This window comes from Dama dama, chromosome 26, assembly GCF_033118175.1.
Source record: "Dama dama isolate Ldn47 chromosome 26, ASM3311817v1, whole genome shotgun sequence".
In the NCBI taxonomy this organism is placed as follows: Eukaryota; Metazoa; Chordata; class Mammalia; order Artiodactyla; family Cervidae; genus Dama; species Dama dama.
Genome location: NC_083706.1, coordinates 22,893,727 through 22,911,004, shown reverse-complemented (window position 1 = coordinate 22,911,004; position 17,278 = coordinate 22,893,727). Strand labels below are relative to the sequence as shown.

General features: G+C 41.0%; 1 protein-coding gene across 1 annotated transcript in view; it reads right to left on the bottom strand.

Annotated features, from left to right (window-relative positions):
* LAMA2 (laminin subunit alpha 2) overlaps positions 1-17,278 on the bottom strand; it is a 659,970-nt gene that overhangs the window by 246,579 nt on the left and 396,113 nt on the right. The window contains exons 18-19 of the mRNA XM_061130198.1: positions 8,409-8,495; positions 2,556-2,767 (exon numbers count right to left, since the gene is read on the bottom strand). Coding sequence (XP_060986181.1) covers positions 2,556-2,767; positions 8,409-8,495 — 299 coding nt within the window. The remainder of the gene's footprint in view (positions 1-2,555; positions 2,768-8,408; positions 8,496-17,278) is intronic.

The window sequence follows — 17,278 nt, the reverse complement described above, 5'->3', positions numbered from 1 at the left end:
AGACACGACTGGGTAACTAAGCGCAGTACAGTGTATAGCTGGCATGTGAGAAGAGCCTGAAGGATATGTTTTCTTTAAAGATCCATGTCATTTGACTACTAGAATTATTATACAAAGAAAGAAAGATGAAATTGCTCAGTTGTGTCCAACTCTGTGACTCCATGGACTGTAGCCCCCCAGGCTCCCCTGCCCATGGGGATTCTTGAGGCAAGAATACTGGAGTGGGTTGCCATGCCCTCCTCCAGGGGATCTTCCTGACCCAGGGATCAAACTCCAGTCTCCTGTATTGCAGGCAGATTCTTTACTGTCTGAGCTACCAGGGTAATTCCGAGAATTATTACATATACTTCTAATTTCTTTACATGTTTCATATATATATATATATATATATATATAAATTTAAAAAATCAAATACCTTATAATTTAAAAGTCACTTTTTTATTAGAGTGGGGAACACTTAATGATTAAATTTACTATAAAGTCATTTTAAAAATAAAGCAATAAAGCCGGTGCTCTGGGACAACCTAGGGGCATAGGGTGGGGAGGTTCAGGATGGGGGGGGCACATGCATACCTGTGGCTAATTCACACTGATGAATGGCAAAAACCACAATACTGTAAAGTAATTATCCTCCAATTAAAATAATTTTAAAAAATAAAGCAATGAAGAATTTTAGTGCAATTTTTAAATAAAATGTATGACACAAACAACATGTAAATTTAAAGGGCAAATTGGTAGAGGTGTACTTTTTAACAGATGCAGAGGCAACTAAAATAATAGTTTATTATGAATTTTCTTTTTGTAAAGGTTTGCTAATTATGCACAGAGGAGCTATTATTTCTATGAGTAGTCATAAAATAGATAATAAATAAGTTTCTGATATTTTTATATGCTAAAGAGCATTAAAACATAATCATGTCTATACTTCATGGCAAGTGATAAAAAAATTGGTGATGATTCAAAAATGGTTTTATACTATATTATTTTATGTGTTCTTAAGACTTCATGCTGCAGATTCTGAATTCACCACAATAAAGAGTGGAACTGTCTCTTCAACTTTATAGAAGGGGTTATTGGAAGATAGAAAATGAGGTCATTCAGTGAAGAACACAGCTCTAGAATTGGTGAGCCATAAATATTCACAACTATTGTCAGCATCTCTACAAAGGAGCCAACAGGTGAGAATACCCCAGGCAGCTCACTAGACAGTTTCATGTGTTAGATCCTTTAATTTCCATAGAAACTTAGAGTGCTTTATGTAAATGAGGAAACTGAATCTCAGCGAGCTCAAATGTCTTGTGCAGAGTCACACTGGTAGAAAGTATAGATCCTAGACGATATGCTTGAACTGGAGACTTTCTTGAGCTCCTTATGATTTTACACAGATGCCACAAACCCAGTGTTTAAAGGTGCTTCTGAGCCTGTTGGAAATTCTGCTGAAAAAACTTGACAATTTACAGGTGATATTAATAGCTGTTGACTATTCCAGAGAGTGGTTTGTTTTTGATTCAACAAATTGTCATGTTTAAATGACAAAATGATGGCACTCATCTTCCAAACCTGTGAGGAGAAAGACACGTTTCTTCTTGAAGTGGGGAACCCTAGCAGGTCATTGTTATTTATAGCAGAGATGCTAACAGGCACAACATTGCCAGTGGTTTCTGTAAAGTTGCAGGTCCTGGGACCCAACTGAATGGCTAGAAGGATCCCTTCTTATATAATGAAGTCAGCAGAAGTGAATTGTTAAGCTGGTATCATAACTTGCTCTTCCTGAGGATTATCACAGTACGTGAAGTTGATTATGGCAGTGTCCGGCACTAAGCTGTTCTAACAAGGATGCTCCTTCCGTTTGACTCTCCACAATGAGATCTCTCTTGCATGTTACCACTAATATTCTATGCAATACCAAAGAATATAGTTGAGAAATTCAAGACGAGGGTAGGAATGTACTGACTAACATGAATAAAGTCCTACAATAGCTAATTTTGTGGAAGTAAAATACAGAAATGGCATTCTATGAGTAGTCTTGAGCTGATGGTTAATCACTCAACAATTACAAATGCTGGTGTGTAAGAATATTGGCAGAATATCTCACCTATTGTGAAACACAAGAATGTAAAGTTTACATATGAAAGCATAATAGATTAAAACCTACTGACAGATACTAATGAAATAATATGGGCAAATCAATGTATGTCAAGAAAATGATTAGACTTGAGATAAATAATAAGGATAAATAGGGCCTAATTTTCAAATTCTTCTTTCCTGTCATAGACAAAAATTTACTTGAAAATCTTTATTCCATGTGTAGACAGAAATATGTGTATCATTTGAAAAACAATGATACTTCAACAACGCAGCAACTTTGAGAGGATTTAATCTATTGGTACAAAGGAAATGTATTAGAATATTCAGACTCTGTGTATAGGCTGGAAATCTATCTTACATGTATTACAGGTAATTTCCTACTCTCCAATCCCCACTCAAGAACTCATCAGCTACTTTGAGGTGCAATGCATCAATTCTGTCAGGGGCATCAATAGTTCACGACTTACGCTGACAGTTCTTTGCATTAACCGCATCTCCAAAATATCCATCAGCGCAGAGCTCACAGTACTGGCCTGTTGTACCCGGCTTACATATCAGACAGGAGCCAGACAAGCTGTCACAGCTGCCAGGAATGGAGAAGTCAAGGTTGTCATTGCATTGGCATGGCTGACACGATCCTCCAGGTACAGAAGGTTGTCCAAAATAGCCTTCCGCACACCTACGGCGAAACATTTCATCAGTGAGTATTTGGGAGGAACCCATAAAACCCACTGGGGGCAATGTTTATGTATTTTTTTATTCTATTTCTCTCCCAGGATATGTTTTCCCTTTAAGTGCTCCTTTTCTCAAATGCAAGGTGATTAAAAGAATGCTTTCTCTGTTACTGCAGTGTAGATACTGCCAGTTTCACTAGTAATTAGATTTCAGCCAGAGGAAAAAAAAAAAACAAACCTGTCACTGGCACTGAAGATGAGACCAAAGCATGATAAGAAATCTGCTGCTGGCACTCCGGAGGGAGCCAGGCCCACGCTGGAGAGCCTTTGTAGTACAACACATCATATGTATCTACTCCAATTGGTTGTTTTCCGTACAAATATGTAAGGTTCACGTTTTTTTTGTTGTTGTTGCAGCAAGAGCTTGTTATAAGGAAACAGGCTCACAAGGAAGTACAGTAGTGAGAATTCAGAATGTATTAAGTAGAAAATTGAAAGAGTCTCATTATTTGTATGGGGGCTGTGTCTCTGCATAGGCTTTTATATATTTGCATGTCCATACAGAAGCAGATTTCCACTGAAGAGTCTACCAAGGAGAAGCAGGCATGCTGCATATCACGGTAAAATGCCATAACGTGAGGCTTAATTGTGCCCACATCTCCCATTAGCAGACTCTAGTTCTTTTTTTTTTTAAAGGACTAAATACTACTTTATATATTATTGGAAAAATAAAAATTCATATTATTTAGGAGGCATGGGAGAGATTGTTTTAAATTTTGTATCAGATTTCCCTTTAACCATGTGTTCTGTTTTAAAATGTTACTTAACGTTACAGATGCACCTTTTATGCTGCTGCTGCTGCTGCTGCTAAATCACTTCAGTTGTGTCCTGCTCTGTGCGACCCCATAGACGGCAGCCCAACACCTTTCACAGGAAGCACTTATTTGTAATCTACTCTGTCTTCTCTTTCAGTTACATTTGCTCATGCTGCATATTAAGCTTTACTTGCCAAAGGAGACATGAAACAACGCATCTGAACTTTTGTGGTCAAGCTAGCTCTGTTATCTGTGCCATCTTAGCAAAACAGAAAGTCCTTTACAGCGAGGGTCAAAATTGAAGGGGAATAAAAACAACGTGGGAGAATATATTTCAATAATACACTGTGTTTATGCTCACTTACTTACAGATATAAAAGTCACTGTGTACAGAAAAATGCTCTCTACTATAGAGACAGAAATGGTTTAAATCCAGTACATCATATAAGGACACTTTAATAATATGATTATGGGGGAAAGTTATTAATTTTGTAAGTAAGATACATTGATTATTCAAAGTTTTCTAGAAAATTTACAAGTGCCATAATAAGCTTGTAGAATTAAACATTTATCATAATTTTTAATGATTACTAGTTTTAACAAAATATTTTATGAATTGTGAAAGTCATGATATAAATATTGCTTGGAAGAATACTGCCACCTCCAAATACAATTGCTTATTAATTCTCTATTGTAAAATATGAACTAATATTTCAGTGCATAAAATCCACCACCCCCAATCCCTCAAGGAGTGGTATTCAGTAAAGATAACAAGAAAATCCTTTTAAATTTTAACCCAATTCTTCTTGCCTTACTTGATATTCAGAGCTCATGATCACATCCACATATATTCACATCTCATTTTGTTTACCATTAAGAGAGTGACTTTGCTCCACTAGAATAGCAATATACAATGATCATTATCACAGACAACAAAACCCCATTATTTTCAGCTCACTTTTCTGACTTGCTGCCCTCAGGAGAGATGGCATTATATAACAAGATCTGGAAATTTTTTTAAACAGACACCAATTAATCAGTCTGAAATTGTCCCACAACAATAATTTAAAAAACCAACTCAATCTACAAGAAAATAACTACAATTAAATAGAATCACTGAAGAAACATCCGTCTTTTTGTTGTAGGACATGTAAGGAGACTTACTGAATATACATGATACATCATTTCATATGCCACTTCACTAAAAGTGAGCATTCAGATTTTATTACGCATGTGTGTGTGTGTGTGTGTGTGTGTGCATTTTTATACAGAGAATAGTATTCTTAAGAGATTTACAGAAATGTTTCAATAGCAATTAAAAAGTAGAGCCAGGGTGATCAGCATTTAGCTCACTTTTTTTTTTCCCTCCATGTTCTTTTTAATTCCTCTTGATGCTCTGACAGTCATCCTTTCTTGACCATCAAAACACTGTCTCCTTGATTTTCTGTATTTTCTCCTCTTGTCCAGACAATAAAAGCCTAGAATCTCAGCAAAGTGCCATGATGAATGCCCAGTTCCTTCACCCCTGGTTCTCTTCATTTACTTTTGTTTGAAACATTCCCTAGTCAGAGGAAGGCAGTAATCTCTCAAAATACGAGTGCTCTGGCCCCAAGCAGAAGTTTCTGAAAACTATAACTAGTGCCTTACATGTGACAGACCATTGGTTCACATTTTGTCATGTTTTGTTTTGCCATGCTCTTGGTCTCGATTTTTCTCCATTCCCTCAATTCAAGCAGCAAGGCCGCGTGGGCTGCATGACCAAGTAAAGAGATCTGATGGAAAGGAAAGCAGAAATACCGGAACCTTCTGGACTTTGGCTTTAAAAAATCACCATTTCTATGAATGTGGCAACTCTTTCTGCAGTGCACACCCAAACAGGAAAGGGATGGAGTTAGAAAGGCAAATGGAGGAGAAATGATGAGAGCAGAAATGTTGGTGGGTCCCAGTGTAGAGAGTAAATAGCACTATGTGTCCTGTGATCCCACAAGTGACAGGAAAGTAGTGGAGAGAGTTACTGGACCTGGGGGAAGAGGTGATCAGGTGGACAGTAAACAGAAAGAGGTCAGCAGAAATGCACTTGGATGAATTACTCAGGACAGACTGACTCCACTATGTGTCCATTGCCCAAAAGCCAGCCCCTCCGCCCCTCTCTCTCTCTCACACACACACACACTCAAGCATTCAAGCCTCTTGGTACTAAGTAAGCTTGTTAGACTTTGGTTCTAACCAAATCTAGAGGTGGAAAGTAGGACAGAAGGGAAAAAAACGTTAAAATAAATTTTTGAAATTTGAACATGTGACATATAACATTGGGTTTATGTCCAAAGGATACTTGACTAAGATTATATGTCCAAGCCCTCACAGCTCTTACATACGAAGAACTTGATCTCAAAGTAGAAATTAAACTGAGATAAAAATATAAAGTTATAATTTCCATCTATCTGAGCTATAGTCTGAGATGCATTCTAGCTATATAATAAAACTAGGGGATTTATGGACACCTAAGATTAGAAAATACTGAGTTAAACAAACTGAAGAGATGTTTTTCACTCTAGGACTGGTCAGAACTTTTGACAAGTTAATAGATGCTTCCCAGACTTCCATGATCATAGAACTCTATTCCAAGAACATCTATAGCTTGTGAAACACAGTTTTTCAACGCTGATTTTTTGTAAATGATGTGCATAACTGATTACTCTAATCACTCCCAGAATAGTTTTGATTACAAAATTTTCAGTGCAACTCACATCTCTTTCATTCCCTGACCCTTATTCTTTTTCACATCTACTTCAGCCAGCACACCTGCCAAAATGTTTCTAATATTTTGGATCCCCCAGTGGCTCAGAGGTAAAAAGAATCCACCTGTCAATACAGGACACACAGGTTTGATCCCTAAGTCCCCTGGGTCAGGAAGATCCCCTGGAGTAGGAATTGGCAACACACTCTAGTATTCTTGCCAGAAAAATCTCCATGGACAGAGGAGCTTGGTGGGCTCCAGTCCATGGGTCACAAAGAGTCGGATACGACTGAGCATGCAATGCACACAAATGTACTTTTTGGCTCATACAGAGAAATGATAGACTAAATATTCCTGGGAAGCCCTAATCCAAATTTTGGCTAGAAAAATATAACATCACATATTTCATATAATAATAGTTTAAGATTATATTTGAAACACTTGAGTTAGAGGCAAGATATGCCACATGATAAGCAGTCTATGCATGTTTCTACCTTCTTTTGAATCAAATTAATAGACTTTAAAAAGGAAATCATCCTTTCTTTCAAGCATCTCTTTCCTAGGTGAATTTTATTATTCAGACTAGAATGTTCTCCCGAATACATTCAACTATTCTCACTCACATTAAAAATGGGAGCTGCTTGAGGGCAAGGATGATAGGATACATCTGCTTATAGCCTATGTTTAATTTAGCCCTGTGCTCAGTACATAATCGCTGATAAACAAATGTTTATTAAATAAAATGTAGGAGTTTAAATTGTAGGTGGCTCAGAAACCAGTGTCTAACGTGTAGAAAATATATATTATGGAGCAGAGCAGTACAAATACATCAGAGACTAAGCCCACCTAGATTAGTGGATCAAATGGCCTTGTATGACAGCAAAGCTGTCATTTTCCAGTTGCTAAAAAAAAGAAGAAGGTTGCCTATAGTGAGCCAGAGGGGTCAGGCACTGGACGTAGACTGTCCAGGCAAGGATACGCTCTGCTATCACAGTAAGTAACATGCACGTCCCCTCCTTTTAAAAAAATAAGCACAATCAAAGACTTCCAGTTTCTCGATTAGAATTGAGTCCTCTTTACTTCAGCCCTGTTCCTCCATTACGAATTTACAAATGCTGCCATACTCACAAATAGGATTTGCTGCTGCTCAGAGCTATCATGGGCGCCTTGTCCACAGACTGCTAGCTGCTGGCTAAATTCTCTCTGGGTGATTGGCCCTTGCTTCATTAACTTTATGCAGTCTGGTTGAAACAGGCCTGCTGGCTGCCAAGAGGACAGGAAAGGACAGGCAGGAACAGCCTTCTGCGGCGTTCACTGTGGTGATGCTGGGTGAAAGCTGGTCATTCCCTCTGCCCCCCCTCTACTCCCACCCACGCCTACTCTCTAGTAACAGGAGCAGAAGGAACTGTTCAATGCTACAATCAGAGAGTTGTCAACGATATCATGAGAGAACTTTGTTCCATTTTCAGTGAGCCTGAAATACGGAAGAATCTTTTCCTCGGAAAGATTTTAGAAGAAAAAATAATCACACAAGTTACATCAAATAATATCCTGGCTCCAATGCAAAACAACCAAGTAAAATCAACAGGAATTAAAACACTGACTTAGAAACAATTAGATGGGCATATAAATCATGATAATAAATTACATTTGGTTTCAATTTTCAAATATATTTAAGGTGAATTATGGACCACTTGCTGAACTATGAACTACACACTTAAGCTACATTTTAAGGACAAAAAGCTAATTATGAAAAACAAATGTTGCCAATGTAGACAGCAAGATAAATCTTAAAGTGCATGACTTTCCACTTGAGCAATACTTTCTAGAAAGATTGCAGGTTAATGCTTAACCTTTAAGATTAAAACATTAATCAAACATTCTCTGAGTGAATGGAGATTTATGGAGCAATTTCTAGAGAATAAATAAACTGTAAGAATATAATGCATTTGTTTGACAAGTGTGGTAAGAAACTTTACTTCAACTCACCAAGTATGGTGGCTTTTCTGGGGCAGTGCAAAAGATGATGATGCCTGAAGTTTTATAACTCCCAAGGTGGAAATCACAGTGATAGACAGCTGAGTATCTGCTTACCTCTCACAACGCTGTCCTGAGTACCCAACAGGGCATTCATCACAGATCAAGCCAAGACTCCGGTCCAAATGGCATGTCGGGCTAAAGCTATGTTGTTGTCATTGGAGAACAACAGGGACAAGGAAGAAACACAAATACAAAGTCATTAGCAGAATATTTTCATTTCTCTTCTTTCAACATTGCTGTGACAAAAGGGTACAGGGTAGTCATTCTCATCTTACAGATGGCGATTAGGGTCTGGGACGTCAAGGATGAAATGATACGCCTATTTCTGCAGATGTGAATACAGTCCAGTGGAAAAGTGTCCCTGTAACATGTTGGTAATTGATATTTGACTGTTCTGTGTCCCCAGACATCAGGAACAAATGGGATGCTATAGCTGCTCTTGAGGGATTCCTCAGGCCTGGCAAAACATATTCTTACATGTTTTCTCTCCAGCCAAATCCTGATGAATTTGAAGCAACCCAAAGGAACCTGTTACAGATTTTGGAAAACTCAGAATGTAGTCATGGAAGCAGTGGTGGTGGTAGCGGTGGTGGTGATGGGGTTCCTCTGCCCAGTATTGCTGGCGTGGGTGGCTGGGTGCGTGTGTGTGTATGTGCGCGCGCGCACGTGTGTGTGTGTGTGTTCAGGCCACTGCCCATTCATGGGTCAGCTGTTTACACAGATGGAACTCTTGGAAACGCTTTCAGATGAGATCAAGCATATTCTGCCTAAATTTCTAACAAATCCAAACAAACCAAAACCATGTTGCCATTTCATATTTCTGCTATGTTCCAAAGTTTGCCTCTCTGCATGTATTTCTATTCGGGGTCTGAAATAACAGAGTTGAATACCAAGTCAGGAATCAGCAGAGTGATTATGTACTAGCTTTAGCCTTCACCAACATGCTCAACTCTGGCCATACTTCTTTATCTTGTGAGAGACACCTTTCATGCATAGACCCTTACCCCAAGAGTGACACAATGGCTCTCTGAAGAGCCATCAACTGTTTTGAATTCTGTGAGTTCTGCTACTTAACCATTTTAAAAGGATATGCCCCCAATTAATCTTTCTCCCATCATGCTTTCCCTAAGTAGATTTATTTTCTATTATATATGACAGGACAATTCAGTACAATCTTGCTTGATGGTTAAATGAACTAAAGAAAGAACAACAAATTTAACCACAAGTCTTGAGTTCATTTTATTCTTGACACTTGCATGACTTTGAAATACTTTCTTAACTTTTGTGCAAATCAGATCATGGGTACTAGTTTTGAATATTATCCCTGTGGCTTAACTCATGGTAGTCCTGTAAAGATTTAATAATTTCTTTATTTTTAAATCCCATATATATGCGTTAGTATACTGTATTGGTCTTTTTCAATTGAACTATACTTGATTTAAAATACTGTTTTAATTTTAGGTATACAGCAAAATGATTCAGTTATATGTGTATATCTTTCAGATTATTCTCTATTATAGGTTATACCAAGGTATTGAAGAGTTCCCTGTGTTACACAGTAAGTCCTTGTTGCTATCTATTTTATGCAGAGCAGCTTGTGTCTATTAATCCCATATTACTAATTTATCCCTCCCCCACTCACTTTCCCTTTTGGTAACCATAAATTTGTTTTTTACATCTGTGAGTCTATTTTTATTCTACATATACATTCACTTGTGTTATATTTTTAGATTCCACATATAAGTGATATAATACTTGTCTTTCTCTGTCTGACTTACTTCATTTAGTATAATATTCTCTAGGTCTATCTATGGTGCTGAAAATGGCAGTATTTCATTCTTTTTGTATCTGAGAAATACATATATATATATATATATATATATACACACACATACACACCGTGTGTGTGCATATGCATGCTCAATTGTGTTAGACTCTTTGCAACCCTAAGGACTGTAGTCTGTCAGGCTTCTCTGTTTATGGAATTTTCCAGGCAAGAATACTGGAAAGGGTTGCTGTTTCCTACTCCAGGGGATCTTCCCAACCCAGAGACTGAACCCATGTCTCCTGCATTGGCAGGCGGATTCTTTACCACTGAGCCCCCTGGGAAGCCCCCACATCTTCTTAAACCAACTGTCTGTTGATGTGCACTTGGGCTGTTTTTATGTCTTGGCTATTGCAAATAGTGCTGCTATAACACGGGGGTACATGTATCTTTTCAAATTAAGAATTTTGTTTTTTCTGGATATATGTCCAAGAGTAGGATTGCTGGATCACATGGTAGCTCTCTTTTCAGTTTTTTAAGGAACCTCCAAGCTATTTTCAGTAGTGGATGCACCAATTTATAGATTCCCACCAGTGGTGTAAGAAGATTCCCCCTTTTCTCTATACCTTCTCCAGCATCTATTATTTGCAGACTTTTTGACGACAGTCACTCCAACCAGTGTGCAGCAATAACCCACTGTGGTTCTGCTTTTCATTTCTCCAATATTTAGCAATGAACATCTTCTCAGGCGCCTACTGGTCACCTGTATGTCTTCTTCAGAGAAATGTCTGTTTACATCTGCCCATTTTTTGATTGGGTTATTTTTAAAGATTTAATAATTCTTATCTGTTGATAGTAGCAAGCTATTAGAACCAAGTAGTTTTATCATTAAAAACAAAAAACCCACAGAAGTACAATCACAGATGTAGAAAATAAACTTCTGGTTACCAGGGTGTAAGGGGGAGGGATGAATTGCAAGATTAGGGTCACGACTGTATGTAAATTCTACAACATGGACCTGCGTGTGCTCAGTTGTGTCCAGACTCAGTTGTGAACTACGGCCTGCCAGGCTCCTCTGTCCATGGAATTTTCCAGGCAAGACTACTGAAATGGATTGTCATGCCCTCCTCCAGAGGATCTTCCCGAACCAGGGACAGAACCCTTTTCTCTTGCATCCCTTGCATCAGCAGGTGGATTCCTGACCACTAGAGCCAGCTGGGAATAATAACCTACTGTATAGCACAGGGAACTCTATTCAGTACTCTGTAAAGGCCTTCATGGGAAAGAAATCTTAAAAAAAAGGGTGGAGACATTAATATGCATAACTGATTAACTTTGCTGTACTCCCAAAACTAACACAACAGTGTGAATCAACTACACCCCAACAAAAATTAATATTAGTTTTTTCAATTCAGTGAAGCATTTTACATGCATCTGTTGAGGTAAGTGGGGAAAAGTCTGGTCTGATACATCTTGAGTATACAAATCTTACTCAAATTAAAGATTTCACATTAAGGTGGCTGCTACAAGCAGAAGAACAAGCCATCCTCAGCCTGCGATCTATGAGAGGAGACCAATCTTTCAGATGCAGCCTGTGGCCTGTGACCTGTGACCGAATGGGAGCACAGCAAGGGGGATTTTCTTGGCAAGAGAATGACTGCATTGAAGAGAAGAGGCACACGTAAGAATGGAAAGAAACATTTTTTTAACTCCTCATCCCGTGATTTACTATTGTCTTCAGAGAAGGCAATGGCACCCCACTCCAGTACTCTTGCCTGGAGAATCCCATGGACGGAGGAGCCTGGTAGGCTGCAGTCCATGGGGTCGCAAAGAGTGACTGGCTGAGCGACTTCACTTTCACTTTTATGCATTGGAGAAGGAAATGGCAACCCACTCCAGTGTTCTTGCCTGGAGAATCCCAGGGATGGGGTCGCACAGAGTCGGACACGACTGAAGTGACTTAGCAGTAGCAGTAGTCAGACATAAAAGGAGGACTGGATTTTGACAAACCTCTAGAATGCATGTATGCCTTCTTTTAAAATTGGCATTATTTAATTGCCTTATCTTCTACAGAGAAAGTAATTCTTAACTAAAAAAACCCCCTAGGTTTCCCACCCATGTGGGACTACAAGGGTGAAAGGAAACCTTGCTCTCTTGTCCAAACATGGTGAAGGAATAGGACGGGGAGAACACTTTCTCCCCCACAAATTCATCAAAAGATCATTTGAATGCTGAGCAATTTCCACAGAACAACTCCTGAATGCTGGCAGAGGACACCAGGCACCAGAAAGGAAGCCCATTCTCTTTGAAAGGAGGTAGGACAAAATATAAAGATAAAAAGAGAGACAAAAGAGTTCCAGACGGAGACCCGTCCTGGGGAGGGAGTCATGAAGGAAGAGAAGTTTCCAAACAGTAGGAAACCCTCTCGCAGGCGGGTCTGAGGGGGGATTTTGGAATCTTCAGAGGGCAACATAACCAAGAGAAGAAAAAAAAAGCACAGAATAAGTGCCTAACTACAACTGCCAGCAAGTAACTCAGATGCTCGTGTCTGCCACCAGCAAGAGGGTGCTGGACAAGGAGGGGCAGACTGCATAATCAATGCTTAGGGTAAGGACTGGGCCTGAATGCCCTGAGGACAATCCGAGGGAACTAATGTGAGACAGCAACCCAAATTGTGGGATCACCAGAGAGAAAAAAAAAAGAGAACGTTCCCGCAAAAGACTCTAAGATTCAGCCTGGCATGCTCACAGAACAAAGGAGTGCGTGAATACCAAAGGAGAGCTAGCCGGCTGTGTACAGGCCTCTCCCAGAGGCAGAGAGGTAGGTGTGTGACAGCCAGAGCCAGAAGGCAAGGGGTAATCTCAGTGCCAGAGACCGGTGTCCTCCCCCAAACTGTGAGCAGGCGCCCAGCTGCTAACCACGTCTCCCTGGGCTCCTGGACAGTTGACATTTCCCAGGAGGGTCGCAGCCCAGAGGGTCAGCTCCCCAGAGGAGACACAGGGGACACCTGGAATGCGCTCTCACGGCGCACCCGGAAACCGAGCATCTGGGACCGGGAGGTGAGTCAGATGCACGGCCCACCTGGGACAGCGCGTCGGCAAGCATCTGGTCACCGGAGCTGCTCGGACCCGGGAAGGGCAGGAACACACGCCCAGCAGACCCGAGAACCTGAGCGCTTAGACCTGGGAAAGGCACGAACACACGCCCAGCCGGGTCTGTGCCCTGCGCAGACCCGAGAACCTGAGCACTTAGACCTGGGAAGGGCAGGAAACAGACGCCCAGCCGGGTCTGTGCCCTGCGGAGACCCGAGAACCTGAGCGCTTAGACACAGGAAGGGCAGGAACACACGCCCAGCCGGGTCTGTGCCCTGCGCAGACTGAGAACCTGAGCACTTAGACCTGGGAAGGGCATGAACACACGTCCAGCCGAGTCTGTGCCCTGCGCAGACCCGAGAACCTGAGTGGCTTAGACCTGGGAAGGGCAGGAACACACGCCCAGCCGGGTCTGTGCCCTGCGCAGACCCGAGAACCTGGGCGCTTAGACCTGGGAAGGGCATGAACACATGCCCAGCCGGGTCTGTGCCCTGCGCAGACCCGAGAACCTGAGCGCTTAGACCTGGGAAGGGCAGGAACACACACCCAGCCGAGTCTGTGCCCTGCGCAGACCCGAGAACCTGAGCGCTTAGACCTGGGAAGGGCATGAACAAATGCCCAGCCGAGTCTGTGCCCTGCACAGACCCGAGAACCTGAGTGGCTTAGACCTGGGAAGGGCAGGAACACATGCCCAGCCGGGTCTGTGCTCTGCGCAGACCCGAGAACCTGAACGCTTAGACCTGGGAAGGGCAGGAACACACACCCAGCCGGGTCTGCGCTTAGACCTGGGAAGGGCACGAGACGCTGACCCCGCTTCGGATGGCGCCCCTGCAGAGCACCCTGGAGCCTGAGCAGTGTAGACCCGGAAGGCACACACCGCGAGCTGGGGCAAACCCAGTGTGGTCCGTACACTGCGCGCACTCCCCACACACGCCAGCGACGTTTATGTGCAGGGTCCCTCCCTCCCCACAACACAACTGAACAAGTGAGCCTGAATAAGTGACCACCTTCGCCCCCTCGTGTCAGGGCGGAAATGAGACACTGAAGAGACCTGCAGACAGAGGAAGCCAAAATAAAGAAGCGGGAACCGCTCTGGAAGTGAGAGGGGTGACAGATTAAAGCCCTGTAGTTAGCTCTGACTAAGCACTGGAGGCGGCCTGCAGACACAGAATAGGTAAGAGCTGGGACGGGGAGCGATCTGAAACTGAACTGACCCCACGCTGCCCACAACAGCTCCGGAGAAATTCCTAGATATATTTTTACTGTTATCAGTTTAAAATTTTTCTTATAATTTATTACTCCTTTAATTTTTATTTTTATAACCAACTATTACCTTGCAAAAATTACCTTGCAAAACAAGACCCCATTTTAAAGCAAATCTCATATATATATTTTTCATAATTTTTGTGATTGATTTTGTTTTGCATTTTTAATATTGTTTTTTTGAGAGTCTAACTTCTACTCTAGATTTTTAATCTTTGTTTTTGGTATTTGTTATCAGTTTTGTACCTTTAAAAATCTAATCTTCAGTATCCATTTTCACTTAGGGGTGTGATTACTGGTTTGATTGCTCTCTCCCCTTTTGATTCTCCCTTGTCTCTCCCAGGTCACCTCTATCTCCTCCCTCCTCATCTCTTCTCTACTTAACTTTGTGAATCTCTCTGGGTGTTCTGGGCTGTGGGGAACACTTAGGAAACTGATTACTGGCTATATTAGTCTCTCTGGTTTTGACTCCCCCTCTGCTCCTCCTGATCACCTCTATCTCCCTCCTCCCTCGTCTCTTCTCCATGTAACTCTGAGAACATCTCTGGGTGTCCCTCGCTGTGGAGAATTGTTTCACCATTAACCTAGATGTTTTATGATCTGCGCTGTATGGATGGAGAAGTCTTGAGGCTACTGTAAGAATAAGACTGAAAGCCAGAGGCAGGAGGCTTAACTCCAGAACTTGAGAACATCAGAGAACTTCTGATTCCAAGGAACATTGATCGACAAGAACTCATCCAAAGGCCTCCATACCTACACTGAAACCAAGCTTCACCCAAGTGCCAACAAGTTCCAGAGCAAGACCACCAGGCTAATTCTCCAGCAAAGCAGGAACACAGCCCTGAGCATTAAACACAGCCCTGAGCAGGCTTTCCAAAGCCAGGCCAAACCCTAGACACCCCAAAACTCACTACAGGACACTTTCTTGCACTCCTGAAATAAGAGATCCACCTCCACCCACCAGAACACAAATGCAAGCTCCTCTAACCAGGAAACCTTGACAACCACTAGCCTCCCCCACCCCCAGGGATCAGGTTCAACAATAAAGAGGAACCAGGAACTTCCAGCCTACAGAGAGGGCACCCCAAATACAGCAATCTAAACAAAAGGAAAAGGCAGAGAAATGTTCAGCAGGTAGAGGAACATGATAAATGCCCAGTAAACCAAACAAAAGAGGAGGAGACAGGGAGTCTACCTGAAAAAGAATTAAAAATAATGACAGTACAGATGATCCAAAATCTTGAAAACAAAATGGAGTTACAGATAAATAGACTAGAGACAGGGATTGAGAAGATGCAAGAAATGTTTTACAAGGACCTAGAAGACATAAAGAAGAGTCAATCAATAATGAATAATGTAATAATTGAGATCAAAAGCACCCTGGAGGGAATAAACAGTAGAATAGCTGAGGCAGAAGAGAGGATAAGTGAGGTGGAAGATAGAAGGGTAGAAGCAAATGAAGCAGAGGGGAAAAAAGAAAAAAGAATTAAAAGAAATGAAAACAAGGTCAGAGACCTCTGGGACAATGTTAAATGCCCTAACATTCAATAATAGGAGTTCCAGAAGAAGAAGAAGACAAAAAGAAAGGCCATGAGAAAATATTTGCGGAGATAATAGTTGAACACTTCCCTAAAATGGGGAATGAAATAGCCACCCAAGTCCAAGAAACTCAGAGTCCCAAACAGGGTAAACCCAAGTCAAAACACCCCAAGACACATATTAATCAAACTAACGAAGATCGAACACAAAGAGCAAATATCAAAAGCAGCAAGGAAAAAACAACAAATTACACACAAGGGGATCCCCTTAAGGATAACGGCTAATCTTTCAATAGAAACTCTTCAGGCCAGAAGGGAATGGCAGGACATACCTAAACTGATAAAAGAGAAAAAGCTACAACCTGGATTACTATACCCAACAAAGATCTCATTCAGATATGAAGGAGAAATCAAAAGCTTTATAGACAAGCAAAAGCTGAGAGAATTCAGCACCACCAAACCAGCTCTTCAATGCAGATCTTCTCTAGACAGGAAACACAGAAAAGGTTTATAAACTTGAAACCGAAACAACAAAGCATATGGCAATGTGATCATACTTACCAATAATTACCTTAAATGTAAATGGGTTGAATGCCCCAACCAAAAGACTGGCTGAATGGATATAAAAGCAAGACCCCTGTATATGCTGTCTACAGGAGACCCACCTCAAACCTAGGGACACATACAGAGTGAAAGTGAAGGGCTGGAAAAACATATTTCATGCAAATGGAGACCAAAAGAAAGCAGGAGTAGAAATACTCATATCAGATAAAATAGACTTTGAAATAAAGACCATGCAAAGAGACAAAGAAGGACATTACATAATGCTCAAAGGATCAATCCAAGAAGAAGATATAACAATTATAAATATATATGCACCCAACATAAGAGCACCTCAATATGTAAGGCAAATGATAAAAAGTATGAAAGGGGAAATTAACAGTAACATAATAATAGTGGGAGACTTTAATACCCCACTCACACCTATGAATAGATCAACAAAACAGAGAATTAGCAAGGGTACACAAGCTTTAAATGATACAATGGACAAGTTAGACCTAATTGATGTCTATAGGACATTTCACCCCCAAACAACAAATTTTACCTTTTTCTGAAGTGCACACGGAACATTCTCCAGGATAGATCACATCCTGGACCATAAATCTGGCCTTGGTAAATTCAAAAAGGTTGAAATCATTTCAAGCATTTTTTCTGGTCACAATGAAGTAAGATTAGATGCCAACTACAGGGAAAAAACTGTTAAAA